We start from the raw sequence: 20,913 nt of genomic DNA, 5'->3' as shown, positions 1-20,913 counted from the left end.
AGTAACTACTCTACTAGACAACAAAATTCCAGTGTGAGCTTGCGGAGGCTTTAGAGATCACTTTTCCAGCTCACTCCAGGTTCCAGAAGAGGAAAGAGACCCATGCAAAACGAGGAACTTCTCAGTGGTCTTGAAGATGGGACTGGAGCCTGGAACTGGTTTGTTCTTTCAACCGTTTAACACAAATGTACTGAGGGTGTACTATGTGCCAATAATGGTTTTTATTGGGGGTAAGGTATGGAGGCCCTGTCCTGTGCATTGTAAGAGGTTAGTAGCATCCTTCGTCTTTAACTACTAGGGGCCAGTAGCATGTCCTTCCACGTTGTGACAGCCAATAAAGCCACCAGTCTTTGCTCAAAGTCTCCCGAGGGCAAAATGCACACTGGTTGAGAAGCACTGGAATGAACTGAAGAGTGTAACCTTAGAATCTCCAATAGGTGGGATCTGGGGTGAGCATGGAGACTCCTGGGCCCATCAAGGCGCCATTTCCTGCAGTAACCAGCTGGACACCTGTCTGTCGCCATTGGCATTTGGACGCAGGACCACTGTGCGATCTGAGTAAGCCTCAAGATTTATGAACAATGCAAAGTGCAAATGAGCCCTCCAGTAGTGTCCTGATAATAAAAGCAAGCATGTTTTCAAAAAAGTAATTAGAAAATGAACGCATTGTGATGATATTTGTACTCTAGGCTGGTGAAGCAGGTCACACCAGCACTTACTAGGAAGGGAAGCAGTTGAAGAAAACAGAATGAAAAGCTTGTAGAAGAAGGACCTTTTCAGTAAGAAAAATATGAGAATCCACTCATCAAACTAGAGCAGCAGTTTCCTCTGCATAAGAGTGTCTCCAGATATTCCTAATGATGACATGAGTCTCTAAAGAGAATGAATCTTATAGCATTTTATTCTCAATTGCTCAGGCAGCTCTCAAGAGACAAAATGCTGTGAAATGAAGCAATTGAGCACAGTTGTTGTGAATGAAAAGAGGTTGACAGTCATAGTTCTGGACAAGAAAATTAAATGCCTTAATATGCATCATATAAAAACAGGCTACACAGCCAATATATCTGAGTCAGTAAGTGTTTCTCTCCATTTACTATAGAAACAAGAGATTCAAATTTGTTGGAGTTCGAGTTCCACTTCGGGGGAAGATGTATGTAATTCAGTAAACTAAGAAATATAAACAAAGTATTGAAGAGTATGGTTTCATAAAATTTGTGATTCCTCAGCTTCCAAGTAGAGCCTTATTTTAGTGATATGTTTTTCCTTGTGATATGTTTGTTTGTTTTTATGGAGAATGAATCAGCTACTATATATATATATATATATATATATATATATATATCCTGTTTCCTCGAAAATAAGACAGTGTCTTATATTAATTTTTGCTCCCAAAGATGCGCTAGGTCTTATTTTCAGGGGATGTCTTATTTTTCCATGAAGAAGAATACAGTACACATTTATTGTTAAATGAAAATAAAGGAAATTTGTTACCTGTATACGGTATGGTAGAATGGTAGTTGTCAACACAAACCAGACAAACTGTGAATCCTACAGTATCAAGAATTTACTTATTTATTCAATGACAATCATGTCATCATCTTCTGGAACATCATCATAACAATCCAATTCCTGAATTTCCTAGTGAATTTCTTGTGACTCCATTTCTTTCAGAATCAGTGGACCAAATCTCTCATGTTTAGCCTGGGGGGGGGGGCTTATTTTCAGGGGGATGCCTTATATTTCAGTCAGAAGGAGACCTATAAGTAGGTCTTATTTTCAGAGGATGTCTTATTTTCGGGGAAACACGGGGTGTGTGTGTGTATGTATTTATATATATATATATATATATATATAGTGGACTCTATATATATATATAGTCCAAGACTATATATATATATATATAGTCCAAGAACCGAGTAAAGAAGAACACATTTATCTAAAGCTGCAATTGTGTCTCATGTGATCAGGTGTGAAAGGCATATTTTTAACATTTACCGACCTAAATAACATACTATTGTAGCTTTCCTCTGAAGAGAATATAGCATGGTAGTCTCATTTCCCATGTTTATTCTAGTGTCTTAATTTCCCATCAAAGCTTCAAACACATCATGCTTTCAGAATATTGCCATTGAAGACATTACCTACATTTGCCTACTTTTTTTAGCAATGCATGTAAAAATTAATATGCCTCAGAGTCCTGTGTAAAAAAAAAATGACTATATTTTATTCATTCACATATGTATTAATTTATTTAAAATGTGACTGTTACAGTTATTATTGCTGCATAACAAATGCAGCGGCTTATGCAATCATTGTATTATGCACGTGGGTTATGTGAGTCAGGAATTTGAACAGAGCACAACTGGTTGGCTGATGTCTATTCTACAATATCTGGGGCCTCAGCTGAGAAAACTTGAACCCTGAGTGGTAACTCCATGTCTAGGAGCTGAAGTCATCCAAAGGTTTGTTTCACACCTGTCTGGAGCCTTGGTTAGGATAACTCAAAGACAAGAACTGTGGCCCTAACTGGTTTGGCTCAGTGGATAGATCATCGGCCTATTGACTGAATGTTCCCAGGTTCGATTCTGGCCAAGGGCATGTACCTTGGTTGCAGGCACATCCCCAGTGGGGAGTGTACAGGAGGCAGCTGATCTGATGTTTCTCTCTCATCGATGTTTCTGACTCTCTATGTAAAAAATAAGTAAAATATATTTTTTAATCTCATCAGATCCACAGTTTTATAGATAAGTTCACAGTACAGATAACGTGTGTGTGTGTGTGTGTGTGTGTGTGTGTGTGTGAGAGAGAGAGAGAGAGAGAGAGAGAGAGAGAGAGAGAGAGAGACAGACAAAAGGACAGAAACAGAGAGAGAGAGAGAGAGAGAGAGAGAGAGAGAGAGAGAGAGAGAGAGGGAGATTAGTCTGCTTTTTGAGATTGGAAATATCCTTTATGCAGTACTAAAATAAAATAAGAGCAATACAAGACAGGAAAAAGCAATAGTGCACTCTGTTACAAGCATAAAGGCAAAAAAAGTCTAAATATTAATAACCAAATCTAACAATTATTTTTTAATATTTCAAACAAGATTAGTATATTACAGAAATGCTAGAAAAGTTTGACTCAAAAAGCCTAATGTAATTCACCACATTAAAAGATGAAAAAAGAAAAGTCATATTTGATTCTCTCAAAAGCTGCAGGGGGAAAACTTGCGGTATGTGATTCAACACTTGTTCTTCATTTAAAATCCTTTCTCCAGCTAGACAGACTTACTATAAGAATAAGAGTTTTGCATTTTGATTTAAAACAAATCTGCTAGATTTCATTTATTTTTCTTGCATAAGAATTTTCACAAGAAATTATGTTTTTGAATTATGCTTTTTAATAACTTCAGAAGAGTATGAGGCAATGTATAATTCTTATGAGCTGGTTTAGTGAAATGTTGAAAGATAAAGAAGGTTATAATCAGAAGGTTAATTAGCACTCGAGTGGTGAACAAATTCCATCTCTTAGGACAGTTAATCACTTCCAGTGACTGATCTCTTACCAAAAACACCTGCTATACACTGAGGTGTCGCCACCCCCTGAATCTCACAGGTGGCTGCCCTAACCCTCAATGTGACTGTATTTTGAAATAATGATTTTATGGGGTGATTAAGGTTAAACAGAGTCATAAGAGTTGAGTCCTAATCCAATGGAGGGTGCCCAATAGGAGTGATCTCTCTCTCCATCTGAATGCGTCAAGCAAAGGCCATGTGAGGACACAGCAGGACAGGAAGAAAGCCCTAACCAAAAACTGAATCAGCTGGCACCTTGACCTTGGGTTTCCTGCCCTGCAGAACCATGAGAAAATCAATTTACATTGTGTAAGCCACCCTGTCTATGGTATTTTATTAAAGGTGTCTGAGGTAAGACAACATTCACTTTTTTTTTTTTTTGTAAAACCTATAGTATTTGCTGTCTGCCAGGACTTGATATCAACATTAACTTAATGAATCATCCTCTGTAGTAGTTACTATTTTGTTGTTGTTATTCTTCACCCAGAGATTTTTTTTTCCTTTTTTTGTTTTTGTTTTTATTTTTAGAAAGAGTGGAAAGGGGTAGGGGAGAGAGAGAGAGAGAGAGAGAGAGAGAGAGAGAGAGAGAGAGAGAGAGAGAGAGAGAGAAACATCTATGTGAGAGAGGCACATTGATTGGTTGCCTTCCACACATGCTCCAACTGGGGCCAGGGATAGAACCTGCAATCCAGATATATGCTCTTGACCAGGAATCAAACCAGGGCAGTAATACTATTATTAATCTCATTTTATAGATGAGATAATTGAGACCTAGGGGAGTTAAGGAAGTTGACCAAGATCCCTCAATTTTAAGATCCAGCATTTATCTTCTTCCTCTCTTCTCTCTTCCTGAGACTCATAGATCTCCTTGAATTCTCCCCCAAGAATTTCATTCACTCTTTCCCATTTTCCACATCTCTGTGCCACATTTTAATTCTATTTTTTATCTTTATTGCTGCAAGTATTACATATGTTCCTTTTTCCCCCATTGTCCATTGTCTGTGTCCATGGGCCGTGCATATATGCATGCAAGGTTCTTGGATGGTTACTTCCCACCCACTCACCTTCCCCAGCTTTCCCCCTGAGATTCCACACTCTGTTCCATGCTTCCTTGTCTCTGGACCCACTCCTTTCATCAGTTCATTTTTTACTTAGATTCCACATATGAGTGAGACCATGAGATACTTGTCTTTCTCTGACTTACTTATTTCACTTAGCATGATACTCTCCAGGTCCCTCCAGACTGTCTCATAGGGTAAGAGAGTCTTTTTTTTTTTTAATATTTTGTTGATTTTCCACAGAGAGGAAGGGAGAGGGATAGAGAGCTAGAAACGTCAATGAGAGAGAAACATCAACCAGCCGCCTCCTGCACACCCCCCGCTAGGGATGTGCCCGCAACCAATGTACATGCCCCCGACGGGAATCGAACCCGGGACCCCTCAGTCTGCAGACCAACACTCTACCACTGAGCCAAACCGGTTTCTGCGAGAGTCTTCTTTTTTACTGCAGCATGGTATTCCGTGTTATAAATGTACCACAGCTTTTGTATCCATTCATCTACTGATGAGCACTTGGGCTGTTTCCAGATCTTAGCTATTGTAAATTGTGCTGCTATGAACATAGGGGTGCATACATTCTTTTCTGATTGGTGTTTCGGTTTTCTTAGGATATGTTCCTAGAAGTGGGGACACTGGGTCAAATGGCAGTTCCATATTTAATTTTTTGAGGAAACTCCACACTGTTTTCCATAATGGCTGCACCAGTCTACATTCCCACCAGCAGTGCATGAGGGTTCCTTTTTCTCTACATCCTCGCCAGCACTTGTCATTTGTTGATTTGTTGATGGTAACCATTCTGACAAGTGTGAGGTGACACCCCATTGTCATTTGCAACTCTCAGATGATCAGTGACTGAGCATTTTTTCATATGTCTCTTGGCCCTTTTTATGTCCACTTTGGAGAAGTGTCTGTTTAGATCCTTAGCTCATTTTTTAATTGGATTGTTTGTCTTCCTTTTGTTAAGTTGTACGATTTCCTTACATATTTTGGATGTTAACCCTTTATCAGATGTACCATTGCCAAATATGTTCTTCCATAGAGTAGGCTCCCTTTTCGTTTTGCTGATGGTTCCTTTTGCTGTGCACATTTTAATTCTTTAAATCTCTTCTTTACACTATTCATTCTTCTTTCTAGCTCTTCCGTCAGAAATTTAACGTATGCTTTGCTTAAATAAAAAAAAAATTCATACCTGTATTATTCATTTCTGAAAGCTCTAGCTGATTCACATTTGCCTGTTCTTGCTGATGGTACCTCACTCTTCCTCATATTTTTCAAATCCTTTTTTGTTAAGTTCTTTTGTGGCGTCATTTTTGTTACATCCTCTCTCTGATCATTGTGTCATCAGAAGCTCTTGGGCGTGAGGCAGCGCCCTCCTGTGGCCTACAGATCTAACTGTTTCCTCTTGTGCTGTCGAATTTTGGATTGTGAGTTCATCTTCAGCAAGATTTATCTTCACTGAGCTGACTACTGAATGTGTATCTCTCTGGAGATGTTTTGTATCTACTCTTGCCAGGCACCCCATAGGGATACAATAACCTGAGTCCACTTTTTAAAATGTGTTACATTGGGTGTTCCTAAAATATACAACATAAATAAGACAATTAGACAGCATAGTGCAAGCCATAGTTACAAATTCCCTGGAGAATATTTTTCTCACCACATGCAGAGCACAAACTGAGACAGACAGAAATGTGTGTGTTGTCTCCTAGTGCCAGCTTTCAATCTGAATATGTATTCTTGCCCTTTTGAGAGTTCTTCTTATATTACCCATTAAATAAATTCTACCTTTTCATTTTTGCGTTCTTTCTATACCAACAAGTGTGGAGTTTCTTCCCCCGAGATGCCTTCATTTTCTCTGGGATGCTTTTTACAAGTGTGATGCGCTAGTTTCTTTCAGTGGAGGATCCATTGGTGTCAGTGTCTGGGATCTGTTCTTTGCGAACAGTCAGCATCTGCAGAAAATAACTTCCCGTGTGCTCTAATGGGATGCTGGTGGAGGTGGGACAAGGGAGCTTACGTGATATTTTGGGCTGTCTTCGTTCTGTGAGGAGAGCAGCCTATCCAGCTCTCCACTTAGTCTTCAGTTTTCAGCCCTGAAACTCACCCACCCTCTGCCATTGCTGGGGCCTGGAGACCAGAGGGTCTGGTCCACCTTCCCTAGAAGCCCTGACGCTCCTACGGGCAGAAGAAGAGGGGGTGGAGGAGGCGTACGTTCCTTGGCTGCAAGAGTAAGGCAGGGTCCTGCAAGTCTAGCCCCTCAGTAAGCAGACTCTCACCTCTTCTGGCATTTTAGCCCCTTTTTCTCTGCATTCTCCTTGGGATCTGACTGTGTTGGTTTCCTGAGGCTGCTGTAACCAAGTCCCACACTGCCTGGCTTAAAGCAGCAGAGCTGTATGGTCTTACGACTCTGGAGGCTAGAAAACGGGCATTGGCTGGGTGGTCCCATCTGAGGGCAGTGAGGGACCCTCGGTCCCTGCCTCTCTAAGCTTCTGGCGGCTCAGGTGCTCCTCGGCCTGCAGATGCTGTCCCCACCCCGTGTCTTCTCACAGTCCTCCCTCTGCGTGTGTCTGTCTCTGCGCAATGACTCCCCTTTGCCATAAGAACACGTGATACTGGATTAGGCCTAATGACCTCGTTTTAAATCGACTCTCTCTGTCAAGTCCCATCTGTAAGTGAGGTCACATTTTGAGGGACTGGGGTTCAGGCGCCTGCATACCTTTCTTAGAGGGACACATTCAGCTCATCACACGACTGAGCCCAATCCTGAGCCTCTGGAGTTCTGCAGAGTGACCAACACATTTCCTCATTCTTATGCCTACCTGTCCCACACACAGAGGCACATGTATGTACATAGACACACACAGAGAGATAAACACACATGCAGAGATGTATACACAGATACACAGAAACACCCAGAGAGGCATGCATAGACAGAGACACAGGCATAGCTACACATACAGAGATACACTCAAACACATGCAAACACACAGAGGCACATGTATATACATGTACACATGTGGAGATATATACAGATACACAGAGAGACACGCATAGACACAGATACACACATAAACACAGAGAGACTCACAGAAACACACAGATATACGAAAACACAGAGAGATATATGTAGACACAGACACACATAGATACATGCACACACATGCACATGCACAAACATACACACATATAGTTGGCATGTGGCTTTCTTTGGTCTGTCCACTCCATACTCTTGCATCTGCTTTGCCTCTGCTCTCATTCTCTCTGCTTTTCTGAACCTTCACACTTATATCCTCGTTCAGTGGTTCCAGGGGGATTCGGAGAATGCTGGGAGATTAATTTTGTACATTCACTCTCCACATTTAACTGAAACCCCCCAGAGCAACATTCCCTGGGGCCTGGGCACCTCAGGGACCTTTGCTACAAAGAGACACCCTCACGCTAAAATGATGGCCTCTCAGGTTCCTAACCCGCTGCTCTGCGCATGGCCTGTCTCTGACCAGAAGCACCTGTGACCCCGGACGTGAGGCCCTGCAGCCTGACCTAATTCTGCCGGCTCCTCCCCCGGCTGGCTTCTCTTTGTCCTGGTCCCATGGCTTGTGCCTGCCGTTCAGCGTGGTTGTGTTCCACCTCGAGGATTAACCTGCCCCTTTAAAAGAAAAAAAAAGAAAGCCACCGAGTGACCTGGCTTAGGAACGGGTTGCTAAGTGGGTGTTTTTGCTGGAGACTGGCTGCAGCTTCCCCGGGAGGGAGCCGCCCCGGACCGCCCCTGCACTCAGCCTCTCCCTTCGGACCCTTGGCAGATCCACAGTGAGAGGGCCTCCTCCACCTCCCTGCATCCCAGAGAGCCAGCGGAGCCTGCCAAGTACTTGTGAAGTCTCTTCAGGTAAATCAGTTCCTGGGGAGCAGGCTGCAGCAGTGGGTCCTGCTCCCAGTCCCCCCTACTCCCCGCCGTCCCCTGTGGAACTCAGCCTCCCCCCTGGGACTGCGCAGATTTAAGGAAGAGCCAAGTTAGGGGTTGTTCAAATTCTGCTTTCCGGAATGGAGAGCAGTGCTCGGCTGCTTTGATTGGAGTTGCCGCCAGGAGCCTGTTTGCAGAAAGGCCAGGCCAGCTCCCACAGCCCCGGGTGCACTCTGCCTCCTTCTGGGACACCCCGGCCAGCCCGCTGCTTTCCAGGCCCCAGAGACACTGGTTGCTGCGCGTTTCATTTCTGGGCCTTTTTGCTCAAATTGGTTCAAAGGGCTAAACGGTCATTATTTCAAGCTTCCCTTTTCTTGGCATTAGACAGAGAAAGGCCCGCACAGACAGAGGGCTGAGGATTGCTGGTCCTCCCTCTCTCTTCCCCCCCAAAACACACACACACACACACACACACACACACACACACACACAAGAAAATCTGTGTGTTGCGATGTAGACAGATTGCTTCCATCCACTGCAAAGCAGCACTGTGCAAAGCTAATAAAGTCTAATGGGAAGTGCATGTACGATATTACATTTGCGGATAACTTCTGCAAATAAACTGCACCAGAAGGAAGTGGCTCTGTGTGTTGCCTGGAGCTCATTTGCAGAATCATCCATTCAGACATTTATTGAGCATGAACTGTGCGCCAGGCAGGGGCTGAAGCTTAAAGCACACAAAGGGACTCCGGTCGGGTCAGGAGCTCAGTAGAATAGTGCGATGAGCTTGGTGCCAGTAGGGATTTGTAAAAGGGACTCACGTGCTTAAAGTAAGGTGACCAGACGTCCCACTTTTGGCGGGACAGTCCTGATTTTTAACAATTTGTCCTGCATCCCACGGCATTTTAAAAAAGTCCCGATTTTTTTTAAAATAATCGTAGGCAAATCAAGTAACCTGTCAGAGGTTGCTCCAGGCCCACCTCTGACAGGATGGGACAGGAAAGGTCAGCAAGCCAAAACCGGTTTGTCTCAGTGGATAGAGCGTCGGCCTACAGACTGAAAGGTCCCAGGTTCGATTCCGGTCAAGGGCATGTACCTTGGTTGTGGGCACATCCCCGCAAGAGGCAGCTGATCGATAATTATCTCTCATCAATGTTTCTAACTCTCTATCCCTCTCTCTTCCTCTCTGTAAAAAAATCAATAAAATGTATTTTTTTAAAAAGAAAGAAAGGTCAGCGCTGTCCTCAGGGAGGAAGTGCTCGGGTGTGTGAGGGAGGGCGGGGAAGGCTTCAGCCATGCCGCCCATGGAAAGAGAAAGGAAGCCGCCTGGGTCAGCGAGGCCTCTTCCAGCACATGCTTCACCGTTTAGCCCTTAGGAATAACGTCCCAGGGAGGTAGGAATTGTGGCCACATGTTCAGAGACAGAGAAATGCGTCTCCGAGAGGCGAGGGCATTGCTCCAAGGGAACACAGCTGTAGAGTGGGGCGGACTGTGAGCGCAGGCCATGAGGTTGTTTCTGGAGCCCTCCCTCTCCCCGTGAGTCCACGCGTTCCCCGTTCCGGAGCAGGAGGCACATATCGGATCCGATTTTAAGCAGCCAAGGTTGAGATGCAGACAGTTCTGCCCTTTCCTTACACCTTCACCCCTTTCTCCCCCAGCCTGTTGGATATGTCACGGGGCCTCTTATGACTGACTCCCTGAGGACCCTCAGAGATGGTCCATTTGTCTAGATCAGTGGTCGGAAAACTCGTTAGTCAACAGAGCCCAATATCAACAGGACAACGATTGAAATTTCTTTTGAGAGCCAAAATTTTTAAACTTAAACTTCTTTTAGCGCCACTTCTTCAAAATAGACTCACCCAGGCTGTGGTATTTTGTGGAAGAGCCACACACTCAAGGGGCCAAAGAGCCACATGTGTCTCAGGAGCCACAGTTTGCCGACCACAGGTCTAGATGAAGTATCAATACTTTCCTTCAAAAATGTGTTCCGTTTTCTGCATGGAGTTAAATAAGTCTTTAACCTAACGTAGCCAAAGCCCTTTCTCACTGGGGCAGTGCTCCCCAGTTCCCAGTTGTAAATACTTCCAGAAACTTGGACTGGCAGAAAAGTGACTGATATTATTGAAAAACTAAGAATTGCCCAACCAGTGTGGATTAGGGTTGAGCATCCACTTAGGTTTGATTTCCAGTCAGGGCACGTGCCTAGATTTTGGGCTTGATCCCAGTAGGGAGCATGCAGGAGGCAGCCAATCAATGATTCTCTTTTTCTCCCTCTCATTGATGTTTCCATCTCTCAATCCCTCTCCCTTCCTCTCTTTAATAAAAACATATTTAAAAATAAATAAGTAAAAAAATAAAAAATAGTAAATGGTAAGGCAGACAGAGACCGAGAGTAGAGGGGAGGCAGGAGAGGGCGGGGAGGGGAAGAAGGGGGGAGTTCAAGGACAGGAGGAGGGACCTCTGGAGTAGCCTTGAGGTCAAGTTCTGGATGTGACACTTAATACCTATAATCGTGGGCAAATCAAGTAACCTGTCAGAGGTTGCCCTCAGAGGAAAACTCGGATTCCTGACATGTAAATTGAACAGGTACTAAGCCGGGAGTGTGGTAGTGGGGCATAATGATAATATATATCCAGAGAGAGCTCCAAATCAGTCTGCAGTAAATCATGGCTCTGGTTTTGCTATCGCCAATAGAAATGTATTAATAAGCACTTGGTGCGTATGCTGACAAGCTGTGTATTGAAGCTGGGCAGTATTGATTTATCGTTTCTTAGCAGGAAAAGAAAAAATAAATGTTGTCATCTGATTTCCTTTGAAACTCATTCAAAGGTAATGATCAGGAAAGAATGAGAAGGAAAGATCAACCCCGCTACATTTTTCACTTGCTATTTCTTTTTCACAGATAACATTTTTTAATTTATTGAGAACCTTTTCTTAGTTACCAAAATATTTCACTGTCCTTTCTTTTTCCTGGTTCATAATTGCAAGCGTTGTTTATTAGAGTGTGTTTATGTCCTTCTGAATTTTATTTTTATCATCTGCCCCTTTGTGCTCTCTCCATTACCTCCCCACCCTTTTATTTTCCTAGCTGCTGTCATCACTCCCCTTAATCTATTTGTTGCAGCCTGTGAGGAGGTCTGGGTGGGAGACAGTTAAATTTCAGGCGCTTTATTTCCCTTTTACATGTTCATTCCCCAGTAGGGTCAGTGAAACCTTGAACACCTAGAGCTGCTTAAATGACCAAGTCTCAGCTAATATGTCAGGGAGGGCTTACAATTTGTCAGCCCTGATATTTCTCCCATGTACTCATCTAATCTTCACAGCAGCCCGAAGAGGACAGCGAAGTGTCGATGGGCTCCAGAATGTGGCCATGTGTGATTTAGTCATTCATTTGAAAAATATTTATAAAGAGTCTACTGTGTCCCGTAGTCCTAGGCTACAATAATAACAAGATTATTAACAAGGAAGGCTGCAGGAAGGTTGGAGGTAAGGACTGGGAGCTTCATCTGGAGCATGTTGAGTGAATGTCCACCTAGCACTTGGACATCTGAGTCTAGACTTCTGGGGATACGTGAGGGCCCAGGATGAAAACTTGGAGAATCTTGAGTAGATAGATGGTATTTAAAGGGAAACCATAGGGTGAGATACCAGGGTACTAGGCAGAGGCAAGGCTGAACCCAGGCACCCACATGGGGTGATTGGACGATGAGGAGACACCAGCCCAGGAGTTTGAGAAGCAGTAGGCAGTCACAGGTGGGGGGTGGAGGGTGGGGGCAGGGAGGTACCAAGAAGAAACATATCCCAGAAGCCACATGAAGAAAATACTTCGAGAGAAAGAAAGTGATACTGTCATTATTTCATGGCTCTGTCGGGTCCTATAAGATGAGGACTGAGGCCAGATGGTGAGATGTGGCAGCACAAGGTCCTTGGAGACCCTGCAGGAGCAGTTTCAGGAAGGCTGAGCTCCAAGAACTGGTTGGAAAGAGAGGGCTTGAGGAGTGTTCCTGTAGTAGGGGTGTCGAACTCAATCAGAGAAAGGGCCAAAATCTAAAATCCAGCCTAAATCGCAGGCCGAATGGTTTACTGAACAGTCATAAACTGTCATTGTGATGGAAACGCAGCGGAGTGCAGTGATGACAGCTCGGTGCGGGCCACATTGCAAGGCCTGGCAGGACGGATTTGGCCCGCGGGCCTTGTGTTTGACACATGTGCTGTAGAGCAGTGTTTTTCAACCTTTTTTGGGCAAAGGCACACTTGTTTCATGAAAAAAATCACGAGGCACACCACCATTAGAAAATGTTAAAAAATTTAACTCTGTGCCTATATTGACTATATATAAAGTAATTCTCTTGAATAGGAATCAAATAAACACAAAGAAAATATTTTATAATTACTTTATTATGAAATATTAAGTAAACAAAATAGTGAAAAATTATAAAATTCTTGTCTTGTCTGCACCTACGGCACACCAGGCAACATGTGCCGCGGAACAGCGGTTGAAAAACGCTGCTGTAGGGGGTGGAAAAGTTGAGTGGTGACTAGAAAGAAATATGAGGTCCAGAGAGCTTCTTTTTAAGGAAGGGGGGCAGTTTCAGCACTTTGTACGCTGGTAGCAATAAGCCGATAGAACAGGAAGAAGTTACTGTCCAGGTGAAAGGGAGAAATGGTCCTGGATGGGGGGTGGGCAGTGCAGGGCAGAGGCCCTGGCCCAGATGACAGCAAGGACAGGCCACAGTAGCAGGTAGAAGCAGAGGAGATGACAGGATTCAGTGGGGAGGGGAAGAGAGGTGGAAACCCTCTCTCTGTGATGACCACGGTCAAGGGTAGAGGCTAAGTGGGAAGGGGGAGGTTTGAAGGGAGAGAAGAAACTGTGATGTAGCCTCCCAGAGCTGGATTCCAACCCGGGCCTTCTGACTCCCAGAGCAGAACTCCCACCTGCTGCCCAGTAACTCTGGGCTCATTGCCAGGCTAATGGGGACAAAGGGTCTGGCATCCCTCCTGTTCCCCAAGGGCTCATTCCCACCAGTGCTGGGTCTGCAGGAAATTATTCCTTGTGAACAGGACACCTACTCAGTTCAAGCACGGCTCTAACCACGGAGGTCAGTTTCCTACTTACCAATAGCAAGAAAACTGTGGCACTGATGTCCAGATGCCTGACTCTTTGTTCTCTGCCTGGCAGGCAGGAGCCATCACAGCAGAATGGATCCCAAGGAAGAAAAAGTGAAAATAATCACAGAGGTAAGCGATGGCTGAGATACCCGAGTCTGTGCTTGTGTGGGCAGTGCACTCAGATCACACATGTTTGGGAGCGAGGCAGCTGGGCCCGCAAGAAGCATGAATTGCTGGGCAACAGCACACAGCAGGGGCTATGTCAGGTGCATGATGGGGAGGGGGATAGTGAAGGAAATGCAGCTCTGAGGGCACTCGGGGGTGCCTCTACTTGTCATCCTGCCCTGAATCCTGACACAGCAGGTCTAAGGTACCACCTGCAGCTGCATCCAGCTCAGCTGAAACACATAGAATGCTAAAGACATTCAGAATGAAGATGATGGCAATCGTAGATTATAACTATAAGGTTTGAGGTACAGGAAACTGACCACTAAGGAGTTTTAAAGTAAAGTTTATTCCCCAGTAATGAACGGGACTCATTATGGAGGTAGAGAAATCAAAATTGAAGGAGTTGGGAGGGGGGATGGACCCAGCCGGGCTGCCACCTAGATATGGAGGATCAGCAGCACGTGGCTGGTCTGGGGGTCTTTTTAAGGGGAGGAACAGGAGAGGATTGGACCCAGGACAGAAAAGGAAGGAGTGGGCTCCAGGACACTTTGGCAGGCGCTGATTGATGGCTCAATGTCTTGGAGATGTCTCTGTGACAGATGCCAGTAATGTTATAACTCTGCCCACCAGTTGGGAGGAGGGAGAACCTTATAATAACCATTAATTAAATCCTCCATCTCGTAAAGTTCTGCAACTTCTAGCTCACTGTGTACAAAATATCATTAACACTGGCTAGCACACAGAAGGAAAGCTGTCTCCACCTGGGAGACTGGAGCCCTCCAACCAGAGGAGGCATTATTCCTCCCAAACCTTGCTTCTCTCTTGGCTCCAGGACTCACTCACTGGCGACCATAGAGGCAGAAATGGAGGCAGTATGCTGTTTCCAAGAGCAATTCAAAAAGCTTGAAGGATCACCAGATAAAACCACATCAAAACACCAGATAAAACCAGATCATGCTATATTCACTTATTCACTCATGCAGCAAATAGTTACTGTTCCTCTGGTCCCTGGGGATGCAGCAGTGAATAAAACTCTGTGCCCTCATGGAGTTTACATTCTGTCTAACTTAAGGTCCTACTGGGCCACTCTTCATTGAGGAAGGATCAAATCATGATTGAGAAGCCAAAAAGAACCTAGACTTCTCAAAAGTCCATCATAAGCCAATAAGAACTCAGACTTGTTTGGCCTTGGCTGGTGCTGCTCAAAGGTAAGAGCATCAGCCTGCACACTGAAGGGTTGCAGGTTCACTCCCCATGTGTGGGTGCTGGAGGCAACCAGTCAATGTGTCTTTTTCACATCAATGTGTATCTATCTCTCTCTCTCTCTCTCTCTCTCTCTCTCTCTCTCTCTCTCTCTCTCTCTCTCTCTGTGTGTGTGTGTGTGTGTGTGTGTGTGTTTTACTCCCTTGCTTCCACTGTATAAAAGAGCAAAGGGGAAATATACCCTCAGGTGTCAATTAACAAAAAATTTTAGAGCTGTCTTAAGAACCATGCTTGCACTCCTCAATGACACCAGCATTGTGTATCTAATCCAAGTTGGTGAGTTTTTTTTAGCTAAGAGCACTACCTACCGGGTGGGCACCTGAAGAACAAGGTCCAAGTGAGGCTTGCACCCAGAGGATGAGTCAGAGAAGAGAGATCCATTGTGTGGACCAAGGGAAAGCCTGCACCACCCATTCCCTAAGGTCTCTTCTATAACTCAAGTTTCTGTCTTCTCTGCCCCAAACAGCCCAGGGCACTCATGTGTAACTGGAACCCAGCCCAGCAACCTCACGGGGTTCCTTTGAACTCTAATGACAGGGGTAATTCCCAGCACCTAGAAGGGTTCAGGAATTTGGAGAAGGCACTGCAGAGTAAATTAATAGAAACTAGAAATATAATATAAATTTGTAATTCATGGGGATGCCAGAGGAGGGCTTAGCTTCAGTAACCAAGTTCTCTGAGTCTCTGGATCCCTTGCTCTTTATTAACACAAATTAAGAAAGCCCTTTAGGAAGCCCTAAAGCAAAGTAGATATACATATCAAAGGTAAGTTTTAGCATACAGTAGGCATTGTCAGATTGGGGGAACTGCCTTCAACTCTTCAGATGTTTGGCCAGCAGGAGACAATAACATATAGATTAAAATGCCCTCAGCTGTCTGGTAACTTGGCAGATCTTCAATTTTGGGGAAATGCCTTAGGCTATTCCACTAGGCAATCACACATATTCAGCCTTGCTGAATATAGAATTCAAGGTTCCATCCACCTGCACAGGCTGGAATTAGCCTCCAGCAGAACTCTTTGATATTAAAATCCATGCTTTGAGTTCAGGGTTTGTTTCTGTATAAACATTTTTAAATTCCCAATTTTAGAGAAAAATTCTAATAAATTTGGTGTACCAGGGCGAAGTCCTGACTTTACCTTGCAATTACTTTTACGCCCAGAGGTGCTTGATCCCCAGTTTGAAAATTTTTTAGGACTAGAAAGGTTGAAAGCCTGACGTTTGAGAGCATTCAGCTCTCACAATTTATGAGTAAACCTTTAGAAAATGTACTGTGGAAGAAGAAAATAAAGTTTGCAATGTTAACGGATATCTCACTTTTCAAAAAGATCTGCTAAATTTTTCTTTAAGTCAAAACTTTCATGATGATTTAGCTTGTATCTTTGTGATCCTCTGCCTGATGGTAAGATGGGGGGCAAAGAAGCTCAAGCCCTCAAAACCCTCAGTATGGTTGTGAGCTCATCCTGTGCTGGGATCTTGCCTTTGGGCCAGAGCACCTGTCCTGGCAGATTCGATCCTTAGCTGCTCTATTTCTATTGCAACTATTGAGGGCAGCGGGTATCCTGTGCCACCAGGGCCTGGAACACAGTAAGTGCTCAATAAATGTCCTAGGCATGAAGGAGCATTCAGGACAATGGGAGTGCCATCATCTTATTTACTGTGTTTCCCTATGCATACAACTTTGGAAGGACATGCCTTCTTTGAGAAGAGTGGATGAGGATGGCCACTTTGACTCCCTCCATTCACACTCAAATTCAGTGCATAGTGACCCCAGGACAAGATGGTGATTGTAACATCCAAAAATCACACCCATGATTCTTTTTTTTTTTTTTAATATATTTTATTGATTTTTTTTTTTACAGAGAGGAAAGGAGAGGGATAGAGAGTCAGAAACATCAATGAGAGAGAAGTATCCATCAGCTGCCTCCTGCACACCTCCCACCGGGGATGTGCCCGCAACCAAGGTACATGCCCTTGGCCAGAATTGAACTTGGGACTCTTCATTCCCCAGGCCGACGCTCTATCCACTGAGCCAAACTGGATTCATCCCTGTTTCTTCTAATAACAACTCTCCCATTGCATTTTAACAAAGGAGTTCGTTGAAAATGATGAGGATGCAGATGTGGGAAGAAAGAACACTTCAAAGACTCAAAGACAGAAAAGGAAGAAACAGGTAGGGAGTGACAGGAAACACGGGTCTGTCTGCAACCACCGGCCCCCACAGGGAACACACATCCTCCGGGAGAGACAGGGGTGGGGAGCGTGGGACAGATGCCCTTCCCAATGAATCCCGGTTGGGTGGGAACATGTTTTCTGTAAGGTTTCTCCTGTCCCCTGGGAGAGGAGTCTAGAAATGCTGGAAAGAATCCGTCTAGAGTTGTCATCAAAGGTCATAAGCTAAGACGGGCGATAGATGGCAGTGCAGGGTTACAAATCTTAGGGATACCCCCCACCTCCCCTTCTTTCTCCAATTCCCAGCCCCAACTCTGCTTCAGCCTAAGAAGCTGGCAGATTCCTGTCACCCGGGCTGCAGGCAGTCCCTCCGGCTCTCCTCTCCCCGGAGTGGCTCTGCTTAGCTGGGAGCTTTCCTGCAAGGTCAGCTGCTCAAGGTAAATAGCCTCGCTGGGTAAGAGTCCTTCCCCTGTGGAGGGAGGATTTGTTTGGAGACTCAGATGCCAGCTGGGAGGGAGGAGCAGGAGCGCCATTTTGAGCCAGCAGCCACGTGAAGTGGCCCTGCAGGAGGGTGGCAGGGAAAGTGGAGAGATGGGAGGATCCTAGAGAGCCCAAGGCTGGAAGAAAGCCTCCTCTCAGTTCCCCCCTCCCCAGCACCCTCCAGCTGGGATGAGCTGGGCCCAGGAGCAGCCTTCCGGCTTCCACAGCTGAGATGTAGCCGCCCAGGGGAGGGCGCAGGGCTGGGGATGGGAGGTGCTGCCCAGCCACGTGGCCAGTCCCTCTGGACCCTGGAAGCTTTAACCCCTTCCTGCTGGGTGCGTGATGGCTCCGCAGCCAGGGGCAGGGGCGCCCATGGGAGCAGCAAAGGCCCAGAGCAGATGGGAAAAACACGGGTGTCTAGATCAAGGGCTACCCGAAGTGCTGAGCAAGGCTAGCGGGGTGTGAGATGGAGAATAGAATCCGGTGTCAGGCATCATGCTTCCTAGGCATCATCTCATTAATGTCACCTGATCACATGGGGCACAGCAGTCTTTGGGCATTGCAGAAACCTAGCTTCGTGTTTCCTAACCCTGGGGTCCCTGGGGATTTATTTTTAAGCTGATGCCTCCGATATCCCCAAGCCATGCATTTAAGCCAGAATGTGTGCTCTGCACAGTGATTGACACAGAGCTGCATCCCAGTGAATTTCAATCTCCTTTCCTTCACAGAGGAGGGAGGGACGTTAGGAAGTCCCACAGCCCTCCCATGTTTCATGGTAAATCTGAGTTCCAAGGCAGCCTTTGTCTGACCTTATAGGATGTCGCTCAACCATGGCTGCCCCTGCCACTCTGCTCACCTCCCTCCTCGGAGAGTTTGGGGAAGAAATCTGAGGTTGTTCTTTGCCCTGAAGACAAAGATTATCCAGGGACACGAACAGCTGTTTCTAAGAGTTGGAGTTGGGCTCAAATATAATAGTTTGGTTGTGACTTTCCTTCTTCCCTTTCCCTACACGTCTCTGCAGAGCTCTGTACATTATACCTAGAAGAAGTGAAAATATTCACCTTGTTTGGGGGTGACTTAGTCATTTCCTGAGACACCTCAGAGAAACTCGGGCTTCCCTGGGGGGTGACCACAGTAGCATAGATAGTAGGGTCCCAGGTGGTCTAGATCTGAATACTTTAGGGTCTGGTCTCTGTTTAAGTGATGCTCCTTATCCTGAGATAGGATCTGAGCCCTGAGAATCACAACCTCCCACCCTCTGCCTGCAGCTACGCACTGCTGGCCCCAAGGAAATGGTGTCTGGAAAGCCCCATGGAGGCAGCCAGCAGGGGCCTGCGCAGGAAGATCCCGACCCTGACACCCACCTTCTGAGCATGCCCGCCCAACGTGGCCCACGGAGTAAGTGTCTCTGGGTTCCGTTCTCTAAATATGAGTGATGCTCAGCATTCTGTCATATGCTTGCAGACCACTCATATATGATGTTTGGAGAGATGTGTATTCTTTGTCCATTTTCTAATCCGGTTATTTGTTTTGTCGCTATTGTTGTTGCATTGTAGAAGTTCTTTATATATTCTGGATCGCGACCCCTGGGCACATGTATGATTTGCATTATTTTCTCCTATTTCGTGGTTTGCCTTTTCCCTCTACTGACGGTGTCCTTGGATGCACAGAGGTTTTTATGTTGGATGTGGTCCCTGGTGTCTCTTTTTGATTTGCTGCCTTTGCTTTCGGTGTCCTGTTCAAGAAATCACTACCAAACTCTGTGTCATGAAGATTTCCTCAAAGCTCTCTTCTAGAAGTTTTCTAATTTTATAGTCTTACAATTAGGTATGAAATCCATTTTGAGTTAATTTTTCTATGTGGTGTAAGGCAGTGGTCAGCACACTGCAGCTCCCGAGCCACATGTGGCTCTTTGGCTCCTTGAGTGTGGCTCTTCCACAAAATACCACGGCCTGGGCGAGTCTATGTTGAAGAAGTGGCATTAGAAGAAGTTTAAGTTTAAAAAATTTGGCTCTCAGAAGAAATTCCAATCGTTGTACTGTTGATATTTGGCTCTGTGGACTAATGAGTTTGCTGACCACTGGGGTAAGGTAAGGGACCAACTTTATTCTGTTGCATGTGGATGGCCAGTTTCCCAGCACCATGTGTTGAAGAGACTGTCCTTTTCCCAGTAAGTAGTCTTGGTATCCTTGTTGAAGATCATTTAAGCAGACATGCGAGGGTTTATTTCAGGACTCTTGGCCATGAGGCCTTGAGCAACAACCAAATCCACCTGCCCCACAAGAGCTTCCTTTATAAAATGGGGAAAACAAACACCTGACTGTGTGCAGCTGTTGCGACAATGAAATCAGGTGAGATGCTGAGAGCATCCCTCAGAAAGTCTTACGCATACCTGGTGGCCTCCTCCAGGTGAAAGAGAAACTTAAGAGAAACAAAAATAATTCCCTTTTCCGAGGCTAGGACACAGCAGGCACCATGCTAAGGTTTCTACCATGCATTACTCACTTCCCAGAACAGTTGTATCAGCCGGCACTGCTCTAGATTAGGAAACAATGGTTCAGAGACAACCAGCAGCTGGTGGTGTGGCCTGAGCACAGACTCTGGTCTGCAGGCTCCAGTGTTACAACCAGCCCTGTCCACAGCTGTTCCCACGGCCCCAGGGACCCTTCATACAAGCACAGAGCCAGCTCAGCGTCTTCACAAGGTTGTGAGCCAGCTTTTACCTAAAGCGTGTCACTCAGGTAAATCACACGTCTTACTCTCCCAAGCTAGACTTCTCTATTTGGGGTTTTTGTGTCAGCCTAGCTCCTTACCTTTCAAAAATTAGGATACACCACAGCTGGTATAGCTCAGTGGCTGAGCATCCACCCAGGAACCAAGAGGTCACTGGTTCAATTCCAGATCAGGGCACATGCCCAGATTGTGGGCTCAATCCCCAGTAGGGGGTGTTCAGGAAGGAGGTGATTAATGTTTTTCTCTCATTGATGTTTCTATCTCTCTATCCCAATCCCTTCCTAACTTTTTAAAAATCAACAAAAATATGTTTTTTGGTTTTTTTTAAATCAGGATACACATCACCCCCTTTTGGAAGGTTTTCCCTCTCTCCTGTGTGGCCCATGTGAGAATCTGAGGCCTCTTTTTGTTAGTATGCAGCTCCCCTGCCCACTGAACTAGAGAGTGCTGAGGGCAGAGGCTGACTTTCAACTGTGGGT

General features: G+C 45.3%; 1 protein-coding gene across 7 annotated transcripts in view; it reads left to right on the top strand.

The window, feature by feature from the left end:
• Window positions 1–8,314: 8,314 nt before the first annotated feature.
• Window positions 8,315–20,913, top strand: part of CC2D2A (coiled-coil and C2 domain containing 2A) — an 80,853-nt gene continuing 68,254 nt past the window's right edge. For 2 of the 7 annotated variants that reach the window (XM_045574003.1, XM_036420204.2), the window contains exons 1-4: window positions 8,317–8,495; window positions 13,690–13,748; window positions 17,142–17,222; window positions 18,970–19,099. In XM_045574003.1, the coding sequence (XP_045429959.1) occupies window positions 13,710–13,748; window positions 17,142–17,222; window positions 18,970–19,099 (250 nt within the window). In that variant the 5' untranslated portion in view covers window positions 8,317–8,495; window positions 13,690–13,709. Of the gene's footprint in view, window positions 8,496–13,689; window positions 13,749–17,141; window positions 17,223–17,512; window positions 17,659–18,969; window positions 19,100–20,913 lie in introns of those variants that run through there. The other 5 variants (XM_045574009.1, XM_045574012.1, XM_045574022.1 and 2 more) reach the window with 4 other exon arrangements.

This window comes from Pipistrellus kuhlii, unplaced genomic scaffold (genome assembly GCF_014108245.1).
Source record: "Pipistrellus kuhlii isolate mPipKuh1 unplaced genomic scaffold, mPipKuh1.p scaffold_m20_p_1, whole genome shotgun sequence".
Lineage (NCBI taxonomy): Eukaryota > Metazoa > Chordata > Mammalia > Chiroptera > Vespertilionidae > Pipistrellus > Pipistrellus kuhlii.
This window is presented reverse-complemented; position numbering and strand designations above follow the sequence as displayed.